Here is a 25148-nt window from a genome sequence, read left to right as displayed (position 1 = left end):
AGTTATTTATGCATAAATTCCATTTTCTAATGATAAAGATTTTACCATAACTTTCCCATATGTTCTATGAAATGAGAATACTTAAAATTTCACTTTTAGTATAAAAATTAATTATGCATAAAATTCTTTTTTTAATAATAAAAATTCTATCATAGTTTTTTCGCATTTTCTATGAAATAATAATACTCAAAGTTCTTCTTTTAGAATAAAAATTATTTATGCCTAAACCTTCATTTTCTACTAATAAATTTTTTCCATAACTTTCCCACATTTTCTATGAATTAAAAATGGTTAAAATAACACTTTTAACATAAAAATTGGTTTATGCATAAACCTAAGTTTGAACATAAACATAATTACATTTAAGCACCTTATTTATTTAAGAAAAATACCCAAATATGATTTTCATATGAAAACAATTATAATAATGTTAGCCTAAGCTCTCTTTCACTTTAGAATGAATAAATATGAATTTTCTTAACATAAAACAAGTATAAATGAACTAATCCTCATTTTAATTAGATTCAAAATCATAAAAATATTTAATCTCTATCTCTAGCTTGTTAGGTCTAGAGATTTGGTTAAGAAAATGAGATTAGGGCTAAGATCTATCCTTCCAAGAAGGATTAATCCATCAAGGTGAGTATTCTACGAAAAGAGAGATTTAGATATCAAAATATTACTTTTAAGCATAAAAGATTAGCATTAATCCATTTTAACAATATAATTAAAAAACATGATTTTAAAGAAGAAACCATAGATTAAAATGCTTCCCAAGCATTAGAGGGGTTGGGAAGAAGATTACCATTTAGAAGAGAGAAAAACACCATTGTTTAGGCTTACTCTTGGTTTTTGGCTTGATTCTTTAGGGAAATGTAAAGCCCTCAAAGAAGAAGCTTGGCCACCAAGTAAAAGGGGGTAATCTCCAAGAGAAGAAGAGGATTAGTGAAGCTCCAAAGCTTCACAATGGAGAGGCAAGGTAGAGATATAATAGAAAAATACTAAACTAAAAATTACACTAGCATAGAGTTACTCCAATATGAAAATACAAAGGAATGGGGGTCTATTTATAGGAGAGGGAGGCCACCAAGCTAGTCCAACTAGAATCGTTGCTAGCTCTTCTGTGAATGTTGTGGTGCTTTCCCATCCAAGATCTACTTTAGCCCCATTAGGATATGGCCCCTTTTGTAGTGTTGCAAGCTTCTCTCCTTTATCATTTAATGAGTCCACCACTTGTGGAGTTGATACTATCATTGGTGGTTGTGTTTGTTGTGCTTCTTATTTGTTGAAGGATAGTGTGGACAGAGCCTCCTTCTCAACCTAATGAGGTTGTTCCTTAAACACCACATCATGGTTGACAATTATCTTCTTTGCCTTCTCCTCCACCTAATGAGGTTGTTCCTCAAACACCACATTATGGTTGATAGTTATTTTATTTGCTTCTAATTCATATAATCAGTAACCCTTTTACTCTCTATTGTATCCCAATAAGATACATTTTTGGCTCTTAGAATCCCACTTGGTTTTGGGGAACATGCACATAATTGTCACAACCAAATGTCTTGAAAAATGTCACAACCAAATGTCTTGAAAAATGCAACCAAACGTTTCTTACCACAATAAGCTTGTTGAGGTGCCATGCCCTTCACTACCTTGTGTAATGTCTATTAAGGATATGCACTTCATCACAGCATTGTTAACTACCTTGGCCCTGAAAGAATGCTCCGTTCCTTTCCCTTTGAGCATACTCTATGCCATCTCGTGTGATGATTTTGATAATAGCTCACTTGAGGTGGCGTCCCATCACGCATGAAGCTAGGATGCCACGAGGATGTGCACCATATTGAAAGGATCAGATTGTTATGGAAGCATGAGACAATTCGATTCTTGTGTGCTCGACCTATTTACAAGGCTCGTGTCTTCCCTCACCTTGGTTTGAGGTTTCTAGGGGCAAAGGTTTGAGGCATAGGCAAAGACTTGGGTACTGAGGCTAAAGCGCGCAAGACACTCGAACACGCAATGGTTTGAAATTGGGAGAAAAAAAAAGCACCTGGTGTGAACAAATAAGGAGCTGGATGCCATGGTGATGGCAAACCAGCCTGGCCACGTTGGAACCGTGTGAACAGGCTCTTAGCTCACCACCACTTAGATAAGGGAGTCCATGACTGAGGGGGGGAGAGACACATCCTACTCCCTAGAGAGAGAATTTCCTCTCTCCTCGTTGGCAACTTCATTGGTCGCACAATACCCGACGCTCTTGATCCTCCCCTACTCGATTAGCCCATTAAGGATTTCTTCTGGGCTACGGTTTGCTCCACTGTACGGAAAACCGCCCAAGAAGCTCTCTTGCCTCAAGGGTTCCCAACAATAGGCTTGGCAAGCCTGGTTTAGGGCTTCTTTCTCTCAGAGGAGCGACGCCATGGCGACTTCTCTCTCCACTCACCTGCTCTCAACACCCACTTGCTATAGCAGGCCTAATCTCGCTTCCTCTCTGTGCTTTTCTTCTTCGCCCACCTTGTTTTCTCCATCCCGCAGGTTCGCCTTCGATCCCTTCAGCAGCAGGAGAAGACAGGGTTTCAATGGCAATGTCAGCAGTGCTCTTCTTGTGCGCTCTAGCTTGGAGCAGCTGGAGACCGTGGAGGCCGCCTCTCAGTTCGTTTCTAGAAGCTTCCCTGAGCTCGTTGCCAGAGCGGAGGGTATTTTATATACCCTAGCTGATGCCGCTGTTTCTGCAGACCCTGCACTCGTTGACGCTGCCCAGAAGCCAAACCAGGACTGGCTCAGTGGGCTCACAGATGGGCTGGAGTCCATTCTCAAGGTGCTCTGCACTAATCTCCTGTATCCTTGCTCACTCATGTTTATGTTAGATGTGCTTGATACGAAGAGCTTCTGTGATTCCAGGTTCCTTGGGGTTATTATTTTAACGAGCCAGAAAAAAGAGACAATTTTGCTTTGTATTGACCTAAGGAATTCCTGCTTGGGCACATCCCAGGCTTGTGGTTGTGCCTTTCCTGACCTCGCTGCAAGTTGCTTGCATCTGTCATCTGGAATTTGGATGGGATGATGCCATTCCACAGATGTTTGGAGAATTTGAATTCACCAAGCTCTGCAGGTCATGACAGTCTGGCAATTCTTTCTTGGATGGATTGAAATGTGCTGTTACAGCTCTCTGTAGGACACAATGCTAGAACTGTAGTGATGAATCTGTTTCCAATGGCAGAGTTTTGAGGGGAATTGGCACACTGTATCTCTAAAATCTCTGCAACACCTGTTTGTGGGGTGACCTGAGAGCTAATTCTGGGTGTCACTGATGTTTCACCCTATTAAGTGGGGTCATTATGTGGCTGATCTTGAGCCGACTGCCAACCATGACTGTGTAAGTCTGCCCAGTTGTAGAATCCCCCCTTCAGATCAAGCGCATAACAAAAGACGTTGACAAGAACAGACTAGAAGTAATAAAGCTTAGAGGTCACAGCTAACTGTTCATGTGCACGTGCGCGTGTGAAGCTTGTCAGCTTCAACATTACTAGGTTAATGTTGCATTAAGGAAAGCCTTTTGTTTGTATCAATAACATCAAAGTGCATGAGGCCAAGGGTCGGTCTATACTGGTGCCAGAGTCTGTCAACCACACCGGTGACCGCAGTTTTTGGAGCCAAGGTTCATTACATCCAGTTGTCAGAGCAAGACCACTTTGTTTATGGGCCAGAGACTGCTTTTGATTTATATACCATTATTGGCTCAAGATAGCCCGCCCACTGCCCCTAGCATTTGCAACAGCTATATTCAGAATTACAACGTTAAGCTTTTTCTCAGTCTTTGAGGTGTGGGTGTGATCTTGGTTTTCATTCCATATTGTCGAGGCTACGATGTTCTTGTTGTATATCTAAGCACTGGCTAAGCAAGATTCATACAACTTGACATGTTTGATGTCTTATTTGTAGTTTTTGCATCCTTTGCAGGTTCTAAAAGATGGATTACAAGCTCTGCATGTGCCGTATGCATATGGCTTTGCGATCATTTTACTGACTGTACTTGTCAAAGTTGCAACTCTTCCCCTGACGAAACAACAGGTTTTCCATCTTTCCTCTCACTATGTTGCCTGTTTCTGTTTGCAAATTGCTACCACTGTGAGATTGAAGATATTACTGGTGAACAACTAACAGGGTACTGGCCCCTGGGGTCTGTGCAAACTTGTAAAGCTACCATACTCTTTTTCTAAAATACTCATTGAAACAGGATTTTTTTGCATAGCTACAAGATATTATTGCGACAAATATTTTTAATGGTGTTCATTACTGTATCTCTGATTTGAGGAACCTGGAGTGGGAGGGTCAGGTCAAGGACAACACACAGGTGCACTCGAGCACAGATTAGAGCCAAGCTGCAAGGCTAGAGAATAGGAAACTCCACCTCCGTGTGTTGCCAGTGTTAATGGCAGAAAGTGGGCAGTATTTTGAGTTATTCATGGTCCTGAATTTGGGGAGCCAGCAATTGCTTAACTGGTGGTTTCCATTAAATGATCATGATACCCTACCTGTCACTTAAAAGCCTGTACTAGTATGTTAACCCAAGACAAGATATGCGGTGACTACAGCAAGAAGGGGGTTAAGTGAGAAAAGCTTGTTGTCCACAGAAATAATTCACATGCTTCAAGCACATGCTACTTGTTATTGGGCTGGTTGTTTGCTTACCATGACAGAAAGGGGAGGGGGAGAGCCCCCAAATTGCAGGTTGGCCAGCAACTTGCAGATCTGCCAGTAATTTTGCTTAGCGGTTTTCTTGTTACAATTGTTGGTCATTCTGATTGTCATGTGCATCCCGCACTTGGATGCCACATGGACATATCTGAACAAGAAGGTGCAGGACCTAGAGTGGAAAATTGGTCCCATGTGAGCCCAGTCCGGGACGAGTCAGCTAGGGTTCTACTCCATGCGTCCATGGTTAGGTGTGCATTGTCCTGCACATGCGTCCGAGGTAAGGTGTGCATTGTCGAGGGTCCTGCACATGAAGCAGTGCCATTCCGCGCTGTGAGTCTCCCTCTGGAATGATGTCAGGTGATTTGAGTAATTGGTCTGTGACCAAGTGCCGGAGATTTGTAGGTCCATTTAGGTTGCATATAGAAGAGGGGGAAGCCCTTTTGGCTCCCCCAGAAAACAAGGTAAAACTCCTTGCACTATGCATGGGAAGGCCTTTGAGGCTACCCTAGAGAGGGCCAAGAGGCCCAAGAACAGCCCAATGTGCTGTTGGCCAGCCCTAGGGGGGGGCTGGACAGCAAGGTGGCAAGCCTGTTGGCCAGTGTTGTAGGCCTGGACCAGCCTCAAGGTTTGGCCAGACTATTGGCTAGCCCATGGGCAGCCAGCCAATCTGGCTGGGCAGCCCACACAGGCTGCCCAGCAGTCCAATCAGTGTGCAGGCTGGCCAGCAATTATTGACAGTGTGAAACAGCTATTTTAATGAGCATTTAATGCTACTTATTTAGGTCGTGGAGGAAAAGTTTGCTGGCCAACCAGGACTAGAAGGGGGTATAAATACCCAAGCCCAGAATTCAGTTCATTTTATCTCATATTTCACCAAGTGCTGAAGCTACTCAAGGGGCCAGGACATCCAAGGAGGAGTTAACGCAAGGGTGGATTCTCTAGGTCAAGGGCGGAGGATTATCCTTAGCTAAGAAGGCTCGGGTTTAGTCTTTTATTTTCAGATTTTGCATCATTCTAATAAAAGCAAATACACCATTCGTGGTGGGGGCCCTACACAAGGTATTCGGGACCCAACACTGTGTCCTCTTCTCCCTCCCCCTCTCTCTCTCTCTCTCTCTCTCTCTCTCTCTCTCTCTCTATTTTCTGCACATCTATTCTTAGTTTTGTGCGTTATTCTCGGCGTGAAACGTTTGCTGATTTCTGAGCATTGAAGTTACCGATCTCCCCCGAAGCTTCCACATGTTAGAGTGGTATCAGAGCCTATTTCAAGTGTATAGATTCAACAAGAAACCAGAAATTTTTTCTCGCTCGTGTGGTTGCTTTTTAGACTCCGGTGGACCACCCCTTTCAGAGTGATTCCCGTCCCTCGAAGGACGGTTGGTTTCAGCCTCCAAAAGTCTCCCACACACACAGTGGATGGTCAGATTGCACTCCAGAAAGGTAGTGCATTTTCCTACTATGGCGAGCTACGACGACGAGAGAGACGAACATTGGGACGGAAGTGCACCAGGCAGTCCATCTAGGAAATTAGGCATGAGTGTACAAGAGATGTTCCAAAAGATGATGTGAGCAATCGCAGAACAGAGTACCAAGTTGGAAGAGCAGAAGGCGCAGATACTGGCTCTGGAAGAGCGCATCTGTTCTCTAGCTCTGCGTTTTTCGTCTCCTCCCTCTCCTTGCGTTTCCTAGATTCGAGATCCTCTACAAAGAGACCCTTACGAAGGGTCATGACCGCAGCGGAGTTCGATGCTTGAGTTGCAGATCCGTGCAATGGAGATTTGACAACGTGAAGACGACGCCATGAGACGCGTGGAACACGAACAGTATCTTACGGCTTTGGATGCAAGACTAACACCAGCGGCTTCCTCAAATCATTTTCTCGAGAAAATGAATTTCAGTAAGTATAATGGTAAACTAGACCCCACAACTCTTTATTCATGGTTGCATCAATTTGAAGCTTACTTTGCCGCAGTTCGAAAAAGTGATACTGACAGGGTGATCTTAGCTAGTTGGTGCTTGGAAGGTGAGGCTAATCTTTGGTGGACCCAGTGGGCTCATGACCACACCGGATGTTTGTGACGAGTTTGTCCGCGACCTTAAGCAGCGGTTTCTACGCCCCATTACCTTGAGCGACTCGAAGACGAGTTTATGGGAGCGCGTCAGAATGTGCAATCAGTCCTTCAGTTTGTCAATAAAATTTCAAACTTATGTTTGCAATTGGGCTTATCTGATACGGACAAGAAAAGGCAATTCCTGTATGGCCTTGACACGCAAATCCAGTGGGATGTGCATATGTTTAGGCCAGCCACCTGTGCATATGTTTAGGCCAGCCACCTTCGAAGGCGCACTCTCGCTTGCGTAGAGTGCTGAAATGAAGCACAATGGTGGAAAGCCCAAGACTTCCCAGCCGGCTACTATCAAGACTAACACCTCGGGGGAAAAAGGCCAAAACCAGACGAGGTCTTTCCCAGGGCAGAGCACGGGAGCCTCTGGCTCCAAGAACTCGACCAATGCGGCCAAGCTTACTCCAGACTAGAAAGCGGAGGCAAGACCGTCGGACCGGTGGCAAGTTGAGTGTTGAGGAGATCGCTCAGTACAAGAAGGAGGGTAGGTGTTTCTTTTGTCATGCAAAAGGACACACTTCTTGGGAGTGTCCTAAGAAGACTACCACTCTAAAGACTGCCACCCTAGCCTCTACGGCTTCAGTGGTGAGTCCAGCTTCCACATAGACCCGAGTAATTGTCCCTAGTTCTTCGAATCCCAATACTTCGGTTGGAGCAATCATTAGCCGAGAGCTCGAAGATAAGCAGAAGGGCGCCCATGACGAGGAGTATGAGCGCAACGAATTGCTCAAGACCTTTGGCTACATAGGTGGCCAGAGAGTCGTCTTGTTTGACAGCGACAGCGGAGGATGTGGTCATGGAACAGGCTGCTTGGCATGCCCGTTTCGTCCTGACTTCGGTGGACAAGTAAGTTGAAGGTTTTAGCACAGGTATGACAACAAGTGTCAAGTATGAAGCTCTAGGTGCTAAATTAGTCATTCAAGGCATAGAGTTTATGCGTGATTTTATGGTTGCTCCGCTTGTAGGAGTAGACATAATCTTGGGCATTCAATGGTTTCACAAGTTTCTTCCTGATGTTAAGTGGGACAAGCACACTTTCCAGATTAGCCGGAATGTGTCCAACGCCCCAATGATCATTAAGTGTGAGCCAAGAATTCCAAACTTTCCGTTCATAAGCCACTTGCAGGCTAAACGAGCGATCGGGAAAGGTGCACATTGTGCGATGATTTATATCCAGACTGCCCAGACGGTGGCCATCGCTTTCGAGAAGTATTGGCTCTCCATGAAAAGTTCCAAAAGATTTCTCAGGACAATCTCCCTCCCGAGCTCCCCTCGTCCAAATCGGAGGACCACAAGACTGACCTCCTCCTAGGCTCGGAACCCTGGAGTAAGTTTCCATGTCACCTTTCCAAGGCAATGGAATCGGAGTTGGACCGCCAACTCCAAGAATTATTGCAATCTTGCTTTATCCATTCGATTGTGTCGCCATTTGTAGCACCGATCTTGTTTGGGTCTTCTCGATTGTGTATCGATTATCGTGCACTCAATAAGTTGGCTATCATAAGTAGATTCTCGATGCCTCGAATAGACTATATTCTTGAGAGGCTGAATGGAGCTAAGGTGTTCTCGAAACTCGATTTGAAGAGTGGGTACCACCGGGTGAGGATTGTTGAGGGGAATCCCAAGATAAATTTGTGGTCATGCCTGTTGGCTTGAAGAATGTCCCAGCCACATTCAATCGGATGATGATGCGGGTGTTCCGGGAATTGATTGGAAAGTGTGTGTTCATATTTCTTGATGACATATTGGTATTTTCAGCTATGGTTGAGCAGCATGACATTGATGTGGAGAAAGTCTTGAAGTTGCTGGAAAGCAACGAGCTCTACATTAATGAGAAGAAGTCGGAATTTTATTTGTTTGAGGTTCATTACCTTGGATATATAATTAGTGCAAAAGGCATTCGACTTAATCCGGCCAAGGTGGCCGAGATTGTCAATTGGGAAGTACCACAGACTGCTTATGACATTAGATCCTTTGTGGGTATATGCCAGGCATACTCCACGCACATAGACAAGTTTTCTGACCTCTTGGCAGATCTCATCGATTTGCTAAAGGGTGTCAAGACTAAAAGGCAGCGGATTTGAATGACTCTACGAGCATTGGAGGCATTCAAGAACCTCAAGGTGGCTTTGTTAGAAGCGCCTTGTCTAACACTTGCCTCGTGAAACGAGCCATTTCAAGTGATCGCGGATGCGAGTACAGAATGACCATCCAGTGGCTTACATGTCTCGTAAGTTATTGCCCGCGGAAAAGAACTACTCGGTCTACAATCAGGAACTCCTCGCAGTTATTCAGGCCTTGAAACATTGGAAACATTTCCTTTATGGCCGTGACTTTGAGGTTCGCATTGATCATCAAGCATTACGCTGGATTCAGACAATGCCAATGTACAGTGAAGTGACTGACAGCATCGCCAGAGCTAGATATTCCAGCAATTTGGTGGTATGATTGAGTATCTTCCATGAAAGGCCAACCCAGTGGCCGATACTTTGAGCCTGAAGGGACAAGTAACTTTGATTCAGACCACTAGACTCGACCTTGTTGGTACAGGACTAGACGACATGAAGTACACGTACGTGGGTTCCGAGGAATTCAGTACACAGTGGGAATAGGCAGTGGATGCCATAGGACCATGCTACTTTTTGATACGCGATGGTTGGCTTTTCTACAAAGGCCGACTATGTGTCATGAAGTCGTTTAGGGCAGCTCTTCTCCATGACGCCATTACTGGTGGTCATCGGGGCATGAATTCGACTTTGGAGAAGTTAGAATGGCAATATTATTGGCTAAAGATGAGGCGAGATGTGTTTGCATACGTGCAACACTGTAACATTTGTCAAAAGGTGATAGCTCCTCGTGGGAAGAAGATAAGGTTGTTACAGTGCTTACTAATTCCTCGGGGATCTTTTCAAGATATATCGATGGATTTTGTCACGAATCTACCTCCCAGTCTGGGTAAGCGTAATACTCAGTGCTTGACTATAGTTGATAGATTTAGCAAATTTGTTATGCTTATTCCATGCTGCAGGGCCAATGTGACCGTCGAAGATGTTACCCATTTGTTCATTCGGCATTGGTACTCGATTGGTGGGATTCCTAGAACCCTAGTGTCAGACCGAGATACCAAGTTTACCAGTCATTTTTGGAGGGCATTATTTGATAACTTTGGTACTAAATTGACTTTTTCTAGTGCATTTCACCCATAGACTGACGGCCAGATAGAAATCTACAACCAGTTGGCCTTTGATGTGCTGAAGTGTTATGTCCACGATCAGCAAGATAAGTGGGAATCATATTTGGCTTTAGTTCAAGCAGTTTTGAATGATTCTTTTTCTTCAACTATTGGCAGAAATTGACGGAGTCTCACCAGGCGATTTTGGAGTCGGTAAAAGACAGGCTAGCTAACAGGAAGCCTACACTCGACAGGTCAACAAAGATCGAAGGGATATGAAGTTTTCGGAAGGTGATTGGGTTTATCTTTGGATCATGAAGCAAAGGTTGAAACAGGTGGGCGAGCGATGCCCAAAGTTGTCATTCAGCAGCTTCGAACCTTTTTCCATCTAGAGAAAGATTAACGAGGTTTCAATGAAGTTGAAGCTACCTCCGAGCTGGACTGTGGAGGATCATAAGGAGTAGAGAACTCCCTCTTGATGCCTTTAGCATCACAAAAGTCCTGAAACTGTTTGGACATATACTCTCCACCATTGTCGGAACGCAAAGCCTTCAATGTTTTGCCAGTTTGATTCTCGACATGAGTAACAAACTTCTGAAACACTGAGAATGTATCACTCTTCAAACGAAGAGGATATACCCACACCTTGCGTGTGGCATTATCAATAAAAGACACACAATATTTTGCCCCTCCCAAAGAAAGCTGAGGCATCTCACATACATCTGTATGCACAAGCTCTAACTGAGCATCTTTCTGTCCAAGAGCTTTCTTGTGGGGGCACTGCAGTTGCTTGCCATATATACAATGCTCACAAAACTGAAAACTTGAAAACTTTAGAGAAGGCAAGTAACCCAAATGAGACAATTGCTCCATTCCCTTGACACTCATGTGTCCCAACCGGCTATGCCACATAGAGATTTCCGGCAGCTCGGTTGCATTTACATTAGCATGGTGACAAACACCTGCATGCATAAAGTAAAGAGTGTCCACCTTAGAGCCTCTGGCAACAACCAGTGAGCCCTTACTAATTTTCCACTTTCCACGACCAAATGTGGTAACATAATCAGCATTATCAAGCTGTCCAGTAGAAAGCAGGTTCTTATTGATCTCAGGCACATGCCTGACATCATGGAGCATAAGCTGTGAGCCATCTGAAAACACAAGCCTCACATCACCTCTGCCAAGAATCTTGCATGCATGGTTATCACCCAAATAAACCACTCCTTCATTGCCAGCAGTATACCTGACAAACAAGTCTCTGCAACCTGTGACATGAAAGGAGGCACCTGAATCAATGATCCATGAGTGCATACCATGACCACCTGTAAGAAGTGAATGGGCATCAAGTGAAGACGTAAATAGGACCTCATCCTCACTGTCACCTGCATGTGACACATTGATTTCTTCAATCTTGACTCCACTTTTGCCCTTTGGCTTTACATCTTTGGCTTCATCTTTGTCTTTGTCTTTGCCTTTTCCCTTTTCCTTTTTATCATTTTTCCATTTGTAGCATTGCTTTTTAATGTGTCCCTTCTTGCCACAATAATGGCATTCCAAGTCCTTTTTGGAGCGGGACTAGCTCCTTCCCCGTTCTTGGCTTTTTCGCCTTTGCTGGGATCTCCCACGTGCATTCATTGCATTGGACTTTCCAACAGAATTATTCTTCCTGGTCATCTCTTCTTGAAGAAGAGCACCCTCAACATCTGCATATGACAGCATAGCATTCGAATTGCTAGTGGCTGTCCTGAATGTGTCCCAACTCTCTGGCAAAGTGCATAACAGAAAAGTGGCTTTGAACTCATCGTCCATTGCCAACTTTTGATTTATAACTTGGCTGACAATACCATTAAACTCATTTAGATGGGCTGTCATAGACGCCCCTTCCTTCATCTGAAGACCTACGAGTTTCTTCAACCAATACACTTTGCTTGAGGCACTTTGCTGGGCATACAAGTCCTGCAATCTTTGCCACATTCCCCAAGCTGTCTTCTCTTCACGAATGCTGAAAAGTAAAGAGTCTGACACAGACAACATGATAGTAGATCTTGCCAGCTCATCCATATCTTCCCACTCTTCAGCAGTAAGCGGGCTTTACACCCCTTTCTTTGATAGGCTTGTGCTGCTTCTTCTGGAGCAACACATTATAGCACTGGGTTTGCCAAATATCATAGTTATGTGAGCCTTCAAGCTTCTTGATGTGAAGCAATGAAGAGCTCTCACCTGTGGTTGCCATAGCAATATGCAACCTGTCAACGCCTGACTCCCTGCAAAATGTGCAAACACTGCACCAAAAGCACACAAAGTGCTCACAGTTGTTCTCCCAAGCTTTATCTCCCACTGCGGAAGCAAGAATGCAACTTTTCTCCCACTTTATGTGATGAAATCACCAAAATCTGGTTGCTGCAGATTTAGGACAGCACCTTAAATGTGCTCTGTTGCCCTTTCAAAGTACTGTACAACAGTACTAAGTGCTCACCTGTGATGTACCAAACCTGTACCGGCAAGTACAGCAGCTGAAAATGAACCTTTTCCTCACTCAAATCAGTGTACAGCCATGCCAAAACTTGCACAAAGCTGTGCCAAATCTGTACCAGCAGGTACAGTAGCAATAAATGCTCTCCTGGCTGTTCAAATGAGTGAAAATCAGACTTTTACAGTCCCGTATGTTGAGATATCGAGCTCGTCTAGTGAGGCGGTGGCCACTGATGACCCGCCTGGGGGATAGGCCCCACACTTACACCACTGGCATGGTTGGTGAGATCTTGGGTGATATGCGGCCAGTGGGATGATAGGCTGTGTGACATCCATTCTAGAGACTGGCATAGTTATAGCGCCAGCTCATTTAGTCGGGTTCACACTATAGAGAACCCGTGTATGTATTTGGTTGAGTACCTTTCATATTATGTGTACTCTCTTATTCTTGTATATGGTGTGTTGAGTGTTGAGTAGAGAAGAAGAAGATTTCAGCCTCTCACCTTGTGTGTTCTCTATTAGGATTTTGTGAGTGTGTGTGTGTGTGCGCTTGCAAGAGCTCAAGCTCTCTTCCCCCCTGCATCTTTTCATGGTATCAGAGCCTGGTTCGTGCTAAGGGCTGAGCTGCAAGCAAGAGAACCACAGGAAGCGGTACGAGGGTAAGAGCTTCAACTCTTCTTCCCTATTGTGTTGGTGACTACACCCTTGTCGGGAGCTCTACGGGAGGCACCGGCAAACAGTCTCTGATTGAGGAGCTTTCTTCGCGGGAGTAAATCTATAGGGCAACTATATAGTCCTATCGCACTGAGATTTTCGGGTCGAAAACGCGTTTCGGGCGCGTCTGGACCTCCGTTTTTCAGAAAGCAGGTGATTTCGAGCACTGCGGGTAAGTCATCGATTCTCTGCAGAACTCTGTTTTAAGAACTGCAGGAAGACAGATTGACTGTGCAGACACTGCAGACATGTGGGTGCTGCAAAGAGGTCTACAGTTGCCATTGGGTGTATGTATGCGCATTGAAGTCACTGGTTGTGACATTTGAGAGTACTACAGTACCGCTGTGCAGAAAATACAGCAGTTTGTGCAGAAAAACCAGAGTGCAGTTTCTGGTAAAGTTGTGTGTTTGGCAAGATGTCAAATGATGGGATAACTCAGATTGTGGCTGAGAAGCTTGATAAGAATAACTTCCATGCTTGGAGGTTCAGGTTGACGAATTTCCTGATGGGAAAAGGCTATTGGGACTACATAGAAGGTGAGCATGAAGAGGCACCGGAGATATCGGATATAAATCCGACTGCTGCAGATGTGAAAGAGTTTAAAGACTGGAACCAAGGAGCCAGGAAGGTTATGTATTGGCTATCCATTAGTATACAGGACACCATGATTGGGCACATTCAGGATGCCCAGTCCCTCAAGGAGGCGTGGGACACCTTGGTAAAGCTTTATGAAACAAATACCAAGGCACGCAAGATACAGTTGAAGAATGAACTTCATACTGTGGAGAAAAAGAGCATATCTGTGAATGACTATGCGCTGAAGATAAAGGGTATTGTGGAATCCCTTGCATCTGTTGGTGTGTCAGTAGATGATGATGACAAAGTGGAAGTCTGTCTACGTGGTCTCGGGCCACAATACAAGGCGTTCAAGACGTCTATTCAGACTCGGGAAAACATTCCCAACTTTACAAATTTGGTGTCTATGCTGATTATCGAAGAGAAGAACTTGGGTGAAGACCAACAGTCTTTACAAAGTAAAAACAGTTCAGAGCAACAGGCCTTCTACACGAGTTCAGGAAGAGGACGAGGTAGAGGAGGCCGTGGACGCGGTCAAGGAGGTGGCCGAACAGGTAATCAGAATTATGGTCAGCAGCAGCAGCAGCAGCAACAACAACAGTCCCAGAATCAACAACAACAACAACAACACACAGGTGGAAGAGGCAAATTCAGAGGCAGGGGGAGTCAACGAGGCCGTGGAAATTGGCAAAGGCAATATAATGATGCACGTGAATGCTATTATTGTGGTAAGCCAGGACATGTGCAGGCAGAATGTTATAAGAAGCAGGCTGACATGCAAAATGGGAAAGTGCAGCAAAACAACTATGCATCCTCAAGCAGAAATAATGAGGATAATGAAAGGTTGTTTGTTATGCAGCATGTCGTGAATGCCATGTCTGAAAATGTTAATGCAGCATAAAAAGATAATGTATGGTATGTGGATTCAGGTGCTTCGAACCACATGACGAGTCATGGGGAGTGGTTCAAGGAGATGAAAATCCCGGAAAGACCAGGTTTTGTGGAAACAGGGGATGACACTGCTCATCCAATTGCCCACGTTGGAGATGTGCCATTGTCTATGCAGGATGGCAAAGTGAAGTACCTTGCAGATGTACTTCATGTACCGAACATAACAAAGAATCTGGTTTCAGTTGGCCAGATGATTGAGCAGGGTTTGCAGGTTCGGTTTAACCCTGATGGGTGTTATGTTGAAGATTTCAAAAACAAGTGCACGTTGGTTGCAAAAGGCAAGAGATTGGGCAGAATGTGTACGTTGGATGTAGACATGCCTGAGATGAGTGCTGCGATGTTTGCAAATGGTTCAGGAATTGTTGCAGACACAGACATTTGGCATAAAAGGATTGGACATGTAAATGTGTAGAGATTGAAGTCTATGCAGACAAAAGGAATTGTGACAGGGTTGCCAAAATTTAAAGTAGAAGGTATGCAGAAAATATGTGAAGCATGCCAATTTGGGAAGCAAACAAAGCATGTGTTTCCATGTAACAGATATGTGAGCAGAAATGCACTAGATATTGTGCATTCAGATGTATGGGGTCCTACGAAGACCATATCTATGGGAGACTGCAGGTATTATGTGACTTTCATTGATGACCACACAAGGAAAGTGTGGGTATATTTCATGAAGGAGAAGAGTGAGGTGTTCACTCATTTTCAGAATTTCAGAGTTTTGGTTGAAAAGCAAACAGGGAAATATGTAAAGTGTCTAAGGTCAGATGGAGGGGGAGAGTACTTCTCCAATGAGTTCTCTGAATCTTTGAAGAAGAATGGTATTCGGAGACAGTTTACATGCAGATACACTCCGCAGCAAAATGGAGTTGCTGAGCGGAGAAACATGCACATTGCTGAGATTGCGCGAGCATTGATGGAAGAGAAGAATATGCCGCATTCCTATTGGGCTGAGGTTGTTTCTACAGCAGTATACATCATGAACAGGACTCCAACTGCAGCCATACATGATGTAACTCCAGAGGAGAGGTTTACTGGCAGAAAACCAGATTTGTCTCATCTGAAAGTCTTTGGATGCATTGCATATGTGCATGTGCCAGATGAGCTGAGAACTAAGCTGGATCCGAAAGCTGAAAAATGTGTGTTTATTGGATATTCCCTTGAGCAAAAGGGATACAGGTGTTATAACCCTGCTACACGTGAGTTGAGGGTAAGGAGGGATGTTGTCTTTGATGAGATGAGCAGCTGGTATGCTCTTGAAAAAGAAGCTGTTGGGGCTGATGTGAGTGGAAGTGTGGTTGCACAGAATGCAGGTTAGCAATCACAGTCCTTGAGTGGACCAGGAGAGTCCTCATCTAGTGGGTCTGTTGATAGACCATGGAGTGGCAGGCTGCGTCATAATACCAGTCCTGCAAATGTGATTAGTACATCACGTAAAGGAAAAGAGAAAGTGGTTGAGCCCCTTGGTATGCCTGACATTTCTGCAGGGCATTCTCTTGTTGATGGAGAGTCCAGTGGCTCAGATATGAGCCTTGATGAGGAGCTTGGGATCCCAGCTATGAGAACACCTGGTGTAAAGAAGGCTATGGAGGCCATGAATGAAAAGCTGCGAAGATCAGGGAGAGTGAAGAACCCTGTGCAGAGATTTACATATGATGGTTATGTGGCACATCACTATGCATATATGGCAAAGGTTGTGCAGGTTGTTGAACCCACATGCATTGATGAGGTTGTTGGAAATGTGTGTTGGGAGAAAGCTATGGATGAGGAGATGGATGCACTATATGGAAATGAAACTTGGGATTTAGTGCAATTGCCTGAAGGCAAGAAAGCCATTGGATGCAAGTGGGTGTACAAAGTTAAACATAACAGTGATGGAAGCATAAACATGTACAAGGCTAGATTGGTAGTCAAAGGATATGCGCAGACATATGGGATTGATTATGAGGAAACTTTCAGCCCGGTTGCCAAGATGGCAACAGTGAGAGTTGTGATAGCAGTGGCTGCGTCAAAGCAATGGTCCTTACATCAGATGAATGTAAAGAATGCATTCTTGCATGGGGATTTGCAAGAAGAGGTGTATATGTTGCAGCCACTTGGTTATGAGGATGTGGGTCACCCCGAGCATGTTTGCAGGTTGAAGAAAGCCTTGTATGGCTTAAAGCAAGCACTAAGAGCATGGTCCGACAAGATTTCTGAATATCTTGTCACTATTGGCTTTCATGTAGCCAATGGAGATTTCTCATTGTATGTGAGACATGGTGATAGAGGGGTTGTGCTTGTTGTCATCTATGTAGATGACTTGATCATTATGGGAGACCATGATGCAGAGATCTTTGATGTGAAGATCTTGCTTAGACAGAAGTTTGAGATGAAGGATCTGGGGGAGCTCAGATATTTCTTAGGCATTGAGGTGATTAGGTCACCACATGGTATTGGATTACTGCAGAGACAGTATGGCTTGGACAGTATGGCTTGGACATCTTGTCCAAGTATGGTATGACAGGCTGTAAGCCTAAGAATGGCAAGTTGAGTGCAGATTCAGGAGAGATCTTGGAGGATCCTACTATGTACAGGCGCATAGTAGGAAGTTTGATCTACATGACGATCACTAGACGAGATTTGAGCTATGCTGTTGGGTTGGTGAGTCAGTTTATGCAGGTTCCACGGAAACCGCATTTGGATGCAGTGAGACGTATGCTGAGGTATGTGAAGTCTACTTTGCATTGTTGACTATTCTATGAGACTGGGACAGAGATATGTGTACATGGGTACACAGATGCTGATTGGGCTGGTAGTATCTCAGATAGAAGATCTACCAGTGGCTTCATGTTTTCTTTGGAGAGTGCTGCTGTGACTTGGAGCAGCAAGAAGCAGCCTACGGTTGCTCTATCGAGTACAGAGGCCGAGTACAGAGGAGCTGCTATGGCAGCATGTGAGGTAGCTTGGTTGAGAAAGCTACTTGCAGATTTGGGTCTATTAGTGGATAGACAAGTTGTCATTTTCTGTGACAACATTAGCAGTATACAGTTGGCTAGGAACCCAGTCTTTCATGCTCGTACGAAGCACATAGAGGTCCACTACCACTTCGTCAGAGAGAAGGTCTGGCAGGAGACCTTGACCTTGTTTATGTCAGCACAGAGGATCAGGTAGGTGACATCTTCACCAAAGCATTGGGTACAGAGAAGCTCCGCAGATTCAGGGCTTCGCTTGGTGTACATGAGATGGAGTTGAGCTCGAGGGAGAGTGTTGAGATATCGAGCTCGTCTAGTGAGGCGGTGGCCACCACTGATGACCCGCCTGGGAGATAGGCCCCACACTTATACCACTGGCATGGTTGGTGAGATCTTGGGTGATATGCGGCCAGTGGGATGACAGGCTGTGTGACAGCCATTCTAGAGACTGGCATAGTTATAGCGCCAGCTCATTTAGTCGGGTTCACACTATAGAGAACCCGTGTATGTATTTGGTTGAGTACCTTTCATATTATGTGTACTCTCTTATTCTTGTATATGGTGTGTTGAGTGTTGAGTAGAGAAGAAGAAGATTTCAGCCTCTCACCTTGTGTGTTCTCTATTAGGGTTTTGTGAGTGTTTGTGTGTGCTTGCAAGAGCTCAAGCTCTCTTCCCCCCTGCATCTTTTCACCGTACACTGCATACAACAGTCCCGGACAGAAATTGGGCAAAAGCCCCTTGACTGCAAGCTGATTTTTGAGGATTCAAGGCATAAATGTCTTGCCTGCTGCTTTGCCAAGCTCAACAAGCATACGAACTTGAAAAGCCCCTTGATTTAAGATCAATTTCTGATCATACATGGTACATTGACGCACATGAAGGCATCCAAAGTCTTCACAGTGCTTCCCCCTGGCCACATATGCATCCAAGACATGAAAGCCCCTTGATTTACAGGCACATTGAGTGCTTGTAAGGCATCAACACATTGCCCAAAGCATCAAATGCGAGTGCCTGCATGCAAATCAACCAAATCGGCACAAAAGCTCCTTGATTTGCACTGCAATTTGCTGCAATTTTGCCCGAATGTGCGATTTCTCACATCATACAGCATGTATGAGTGCTTAATTGCACAATTACATCAAAAGCCCCAAATTTCGACATCCAATTTCCTGCAAATTGATCCTGATTGTGACCAATGTCACCCAATTTTGCCAATTTTGCTGTGAAATTGAGCAATTCGGCAGCTGTACCTGCTCAATTGATTGAATTGATAAGAAATTCCCAAAATTGAAGGCAAATACCTCTTAATTTTTTAATTTCTCTGAGATTTGCAGGCTGAATTTCTTTGTGTTGATGCTGTTGCAGAAAGGGGGGGGGGCACTTCTTGTTGATGTTGATGCTGTTGCTCCTGCTTGTTGCTGTGGATTCGATTCTGTCCACAGGAGGCTTCGCTTCAGCCAGGACCATACGAGAGCTGTGAGCTATGGCGTTTGAGAAGCAATAAGGTCAACGGCTTCTGCACAATTGAGGCGGAGACCTCTAGTAAGGCGTTTTTGTGCAAGGAAGCATGCCTGATGCAAGAAAAGCTTCTCGCTTTCCCTGGGCAGAAGCTTCATGGTTGTCCTTTACCCTCTTGTTGTTGGAGGCTCTTGTGCAGCAGAAGGGCAACAAGCGCAGCACGCCGCCAACCTTATCGCTGGTAGCGGGGTAGCGCCAGGTATGCGTGTTGTTCTGGTTCGCAGCCAGTTAAGTGTCCGCCTGTTATATTGACGCCCACTTGCCTAGTGGATAGCACTACACCACTTCGCGCAGGCCTCCTCGCTACCCCAGCTTCTTGTTGCCGCCGACCTTCTTCTTTGTCGCCTGCCTAGTGGCTTACGTGTCCGCCTGGCTGCTGCCGACTGGTTCATCGCCTGTGGTGTGCTACGCGTAGCTCTGCCACGTCAACACTTAGTCGACCTGCTTCAGCTGCAGCCTGCGTAAGTTGCTGCCCTGTTTGTGTGCGTTGCTATGCTGCACTGCCTGTCATGGCAGCTTCTGACACCTGCAACACCCAAGCCAGTCGTATGCTTGAGCTTGTAATGGGAGCCTACAAATACAGCATATAGAGCCGTCAATTTTGCTGCCCTGCACTGGAGGTGTGTGAAGCGAAGGCTACAGAGATGAAACCAGTGGCACTTGCTGCTAGCTCTGATACCAGTTGAATGGGAGAGTTAATTAGGGTTTCATGTGGGAGACATACACAGAGAAGAAGGGAGAGAGAGAGAGAGTTGTGGGGATAAGTCAACTCATAAGAGATGAGTGTGTGACTCCCCTATCACACATGTATATTGCACTAGTACACATAGTGCACTTAGTACTTTTAAATAACTTATGGGCTTGTATACACTATAAGGGTGGGCATAATGCCTTTACCCCAACAATGGTTTCAGGGAAACATTGTTTATGGCTCCCTTTATTGGGATAGATTATATCTATGGAGATTTCTTTCTTGGACGAGATTTATATAGATATTGGGCTTCACAAGCAATTTCTATGGACGAATCTGTCCCAGTTTATAGAGAAGAAATATTTGGATATCTCATGGATATGATGCTTTTATGGATAAAGTCCACGTCTACTCCAAGGTGTGTGGTTAGCACGGAGTGTGTGGTAAGAGTTATGGTATACAAGGATTATGGTACAAAGGTCTATGGATTCCTGGACTTCTTTTCTAGGGATTTGGATCTATCCTCAGGTTTATGGATTATTCTTTTTGGCTCCCTTTATTTGGGATGCATTGGACTTATGAAACTCATGGTTCACATACCCTGTGTAGTGTTCTCTTGTCCTACGTGCTCTCTTGAAGATTGTTTCTACCTTGTATGGGTGGAACAATAGAGAGCAGATGGAAGGGAACACGGGCACTTCAGAGGGTAGTGTCGAGCACAACATGCCGTGTGTAGTGTTCTCTTGTCCTACGTGCTCTCCTGAAGATTGTTTCTACCATGTGAGGGTGGAACAATAGAGAGCAGATGGAAGGGAACATGGGCACTTTTGAGGGTAGTGTCAAGCACAACATACCATGTGTAGTGTTCTCTTGAAGATTGTTTCTACCATGTGTGGGTGGAACAATAGAGAGCAGATGGAAGGGAACATGGACACTTGAGAGGGTAGTGTGAGTTGGTGGCCGAAACGCCTACAAACTATTGGTGGCCGAAATGCCTATAAACTATGTGCAACAGAAATACTTATGGAACACCAGGCAATCTATGCCTGCAAGTGATTGTTTTATCTTGTTACTTAAGCCCACCTCTCATCCAAGGTGTGTGGTCAGAGTACCAACACAGAGTGCAAGTGGTAAAGTGGACATGACGCTTGGTTGGCACGGGACTTATGTCTATGCCAAGGGTCATGTGGACCGATGTCTTGTTGGCAGGAGACTTATTTTGTCTCGCCCATTTACTTGGGACATGATTATGATATTTGGACTTATGGGACTGTTTTGTCTCGCCCATTTATTTGGGATATGGTAAAAAAGAAGAAGAAGAAGCCATATTAGAATCACTATCTCCCCATACAGAGGCCAAGACGTTCATTGTTCATCTCACCATGCATGTGGATTCATGTTGGGATTGTGAGAGGGCAATTCAATGAACACTCCACTATACACGTGGATTCGTGTTGTGATTGTGGAGTGAGTGTTTCATTGTTTCCACACCATGCTTGTTGATTAGAGTTGGGATTGTATGGGAGAACATGGGAACTATTGGGATTGGGAGAAAGGATTGCCAGAACTATGGACAACCAGCTTTTCTGTCACCATGGTTTGTACTCTTGATTGACACCAGTTTGTGTGCATAGCACATGTTTCTGTGCGAGGCACTAGTCTCTTGTGCATGGCACTTATTTAAGTGTCTTACACTTGGTTGGTGATTTTCATTGGCATATGATTATCTCATTGATATCGGTGATTGAGACACAATTGGCTCTTGTGCCTGTGTAGCGTATCTTCCACAAAATTCTCGCCCATTTATTTTGGGACATGATTTTGATATTGGTATTATGGAGACTTATTTAGTCTCACCCATTTCTTTGGGAGTTATATTGGATTTTTGAGACTCTCTCGTCTCGCTCACTTGATGGGACATGATTATATCTTGAATATATGGCTTGAAGCTTAAAGTTGCGGACAACTTTTAAGAAGCTGGGGAGGATGTCACCAGCCTGGATATTTCCCAGTATGAAAGGGGTCTGGTGGACTCCAGGATGTCTGAATATTTGGAAAGTACAAGCTTTGGGAATGGGGGATTATCCTAGAATACAAAGGACCACACTCCTAAAATTTAGGAGAGTTGCTATTTTTGGCCCGACTTCGATGGAAATTCTGTTCGCGTCATTACATCTGGAATTGAGCAGATACCAAGAGTTGGCAAAGTGCCTATGGCAGAATGTCTACCAGTTGGGATATTTTTAGAGAGAAAGTTTATGGAAGGACCCATCTCTTAGATTGGGACATGTGGCAAGAAAGTGGACCAAAGTGAGACAAGTGGCCTGACACTTGTTAGAAAGTGGATCAAAGTGAGACAGGTGGCCTCACACTTGTCACTTCAGCTATTGTGTGGCTCTCCACTTGTCATTGTAGCCTTCTCTTGCCATTTTAGCTCATGGGAGGCCCAAATCTATAAATTGGAGCCCTCTCTCTTCATTAATAGAGGCTCTCTTGCTGCACACTAGCCTCTACCACCGTTACAGGCTGCCCTAATGATGGATACTCTCTTTCTCTCTCACTTGAAGGCTGCCCATGAAGAATACCGGCTGTTGGGGACTGTTTTGGAGGCTTCCATCGCGAAGAAATACTGAAGGTAAGGGTATTTAATCATTTATTATGATTTCTAGCCATTGTACTTGTTGTACCAACCTTTGTACCTGCTATACCAGCCATTGTATCGGCTGTACCAATCCTCGTACTTGTTATACTTGTTGTACCACCTATTGTACCGGTTGTACTAGCTTTTGTACTTGTTGTACCACCCATTGTACCGATTGTACTAGCTTCTGTGCTTGCTGTACCAACCACTGTACTTGCTATACTAGTCACTGTTCATGCTGTACCAACTATCATACTTATTGTGCCAACTACTGTACTTATTGTACCAGCCATTGTATCGATTGTACCAGTCGTTGTACTTGCTGTATCGACTGAATGGAGAGTTGTACTTGTTGTACCAGCTCTATTGCATGAAGACCCATGGTTTTTGGGGAAGAATCAGTACCCACTCGGAGGTATATAGATTATATTGTTGGCTCGGCATTTCTACAACCTATGTTCCGGCTTGGTAGCCTTGTGTTGGGTTGTGTTATGGCATTTGTATATGGATAATCCGGCATCTCTCATGGGGAGAGTAAGGCCCTCAAAGCTTGTACATGATATTATTCTCCTTGGGTAATAAAATACTCCAAGGGGGGGAGGTCGGCCCATTCCGGCCTCTATGCGGTGTCACACGTGCAAGCTCCATTTTCAGCATTTGTGGATATTTTGTCCAGCTTTCGCAAAGTGATTGTGGATATGTGTTAAGGCTGTGGCCATGATTAAATGTTTTAATATGCTTTGATGGTATCAACAAGTGTGTCAAAGGCCCTAGTCCCCTGGGCATCCGCCGCGAGTCTTACCATGGGCAGCCAGCCAATCTGGCTAGGCAGCCGACACAGGCTGCGCAGGACTACCCAGCAGTTCAATCAGTGTGCAGCCTGGCCAGCAATTATTGACAGTGTGAAACGACTATTTAATGAGCATTAAATGCTACTTATTCAGGTTGTGGAGGAAAAGTTTGCAGGCCGACCAGGACTAGAAGGGGGTATAAATACCCAAGCCTAGAATTCGGTTCGTTTTATCTCATATTTCACCAAGTGCTGAAGCTACTCAAGGGACCAAGACAGCTAAGGAGGAGTTAACGCAAGGGTGGATTCTGAAGGTCAAGGGTGGAGGATTATCCTCAGCTAAGAAGGCTCGGGTTCAGTCTTTTATTTTCAGATTTTGCATCATTCTTATAAAAGCAAATACACCATTCGTGGTGGGGGCCCTACATAGGGTATTCGGGACCCAATACTGTGGCCTCTTCTCCCTCTCTCTCTCTCTCTCTCTCTCTCTCTCTATTTTCTGCACATCTATTCTCAGTTTTGTGCGTTATTCTCGTCGTGAAACGTTTGCTGATTTCTGAGCATTTAAGTTACCAATCTCCCCCGAAGCTTCCGCATGCTACATTGATTCCAGCCCAGGGGGTTGCAGTTGACCTAAGAAATCTCCGTCATTGTCGGCCGCAGATTTTCTGCCGTAGCCTGTAAATTGCAACGGACAAACCTGCATTTATTTAATCGATTGTGAGCTGTCCATTCTGATGGTTGCTGATGTGTCGTGCATTGAGCTGCTGTCCATTCTGCCTGCTAACGTGTCTTACAACGACTGGTCACTGCTCCCAACACATTCTGCCCCTGCTGATGTGTCGTACATTTAGTGGGCTTGCTCATGATTCTGCCTGCTGATGTGTTGAGTTTCAACTGGGCGCTGCTGCTGACAACCATGACGGACAGAATGATCATCCCCATGACCATTTTGTACTCTATTCTGACCTTGCCAATGTGATGTCCACTGATTAGAGATATTACAATTTGACTAACCTGAGAACACATCATTGGGTCCAAGCACGCAACGGGACCACAAATTATTTTCTCATTGTTGCATGTTCTTGCACGAGTCCTCCCAAAGTTCTTCAATAAAACCACATGGCGATTGCTTTCCATCCCATTCCATCCATCTGGGCTCATTGGCCGTCGAGCGTTGTTACTCTCTTGGTTGCCTCTCTGGGCCTTGACAGGCTTCTTTGTCTGCATGGTTCATTAGAGGTCAGCGTGGCCATTCCCATTGACACATTCCATGTCTCACAAGCCCAGCTCTGTTGGCCGTCAGTTGGCTGCTGCCACTGTTTTCACTGTTTCTCCTGGTTCTGTTTCCTCTCAGCATATTGTCGCAAAGTGGGGTTTGGTACATCGTGTGACCTCTCGCAGCTTGAACTGTATTGTAGGTTGGGGCCTTATGTGTCTCCTCTGTGCATGACCGTGGTTCCTATTATGCCTACAAGGATCCTTAGTTTGCCTTTTCGCTCACCCTCTGCTTAATTTATACAGCGATTTGAGAATTACAATTTGACTCAGAATGTGCTGGTTGTCCAGTGCTTTGAGAGTCAACTTTGTCCAGAGCTCCTGAGGGCACATGATGTTAGAGAGTGACCATTGGTGCAGAAATGGGCTCTTGGCTCCGCCAATTGCCTTTCACGTGGAGAATTGCTGTCCGCAAGCCTTTGTCCCATTCTTCCTTCTCCTCTCTCCTCCCTTTGAGCCTTCTTTGCTAGTGAGGTGCTTTCATATTGGGACCCTCTTGTAAGATCCAAATGTAGCTGTTTTTAATCTGTTTCCTTGTCTTTTTCTCATAATTTGTGTTTGAGTAAGGAA

At 44.8% G+C, this 25148-nt stretch overlaps 1 protein-coding gene across 3 annotated transcripts in view; it reads left to right on the top strand.

The window, feature by feature from the left end:
• The first annotated feature begins 2187 nt into the window (after window positions 1-2187).
• The window catches only part of LOC147634268 (inner membrane protein PPF-1, chloroplastic-like), a 33492-nt gene continuing 10531 nt past the window's right edge, over window positions 2188-25148 (top strand). For all 3 annotated transcript variants that reach the window (XM_086805393.1, XM_086805391.1, XM_086805392.1), the window contains exons 1-2: window positions 2188-2818; window positions 3961-4071. In XM_086805393.1, coding sequence (XP_086661519.1) covers window positions 2420-2818; window positions 3961-4071 — 510 coding nt within the window. In that variant the 5' untranslated portion in view covers window positions 2188-2419. The remainder of the gene's footprint in view (window positions 2819-3960; window positions 4072-25148) is intronic.

The sequence above is a fragment of the Cibotium barometz genome, chromosome 11, assembly GCF_041138505.1.
Source record: "Cibotium barometz isolate CiBa-2024 chromosome 11, ASM4113850v1, whole genome shotgun sequence".
NCBI classification, from domain to species: domain Eukaryota; kingdom Viridiplantae; phylum Streptophyta; class Polypodiopsida; order Cyatheales; family Cibotiaceae; genus Cibotium; species Cibotium barometz.
Note: the sequence above shows the minus strand (reverse complement) of the source record. Positions and strands in the feature narration are given on the sequence as shown.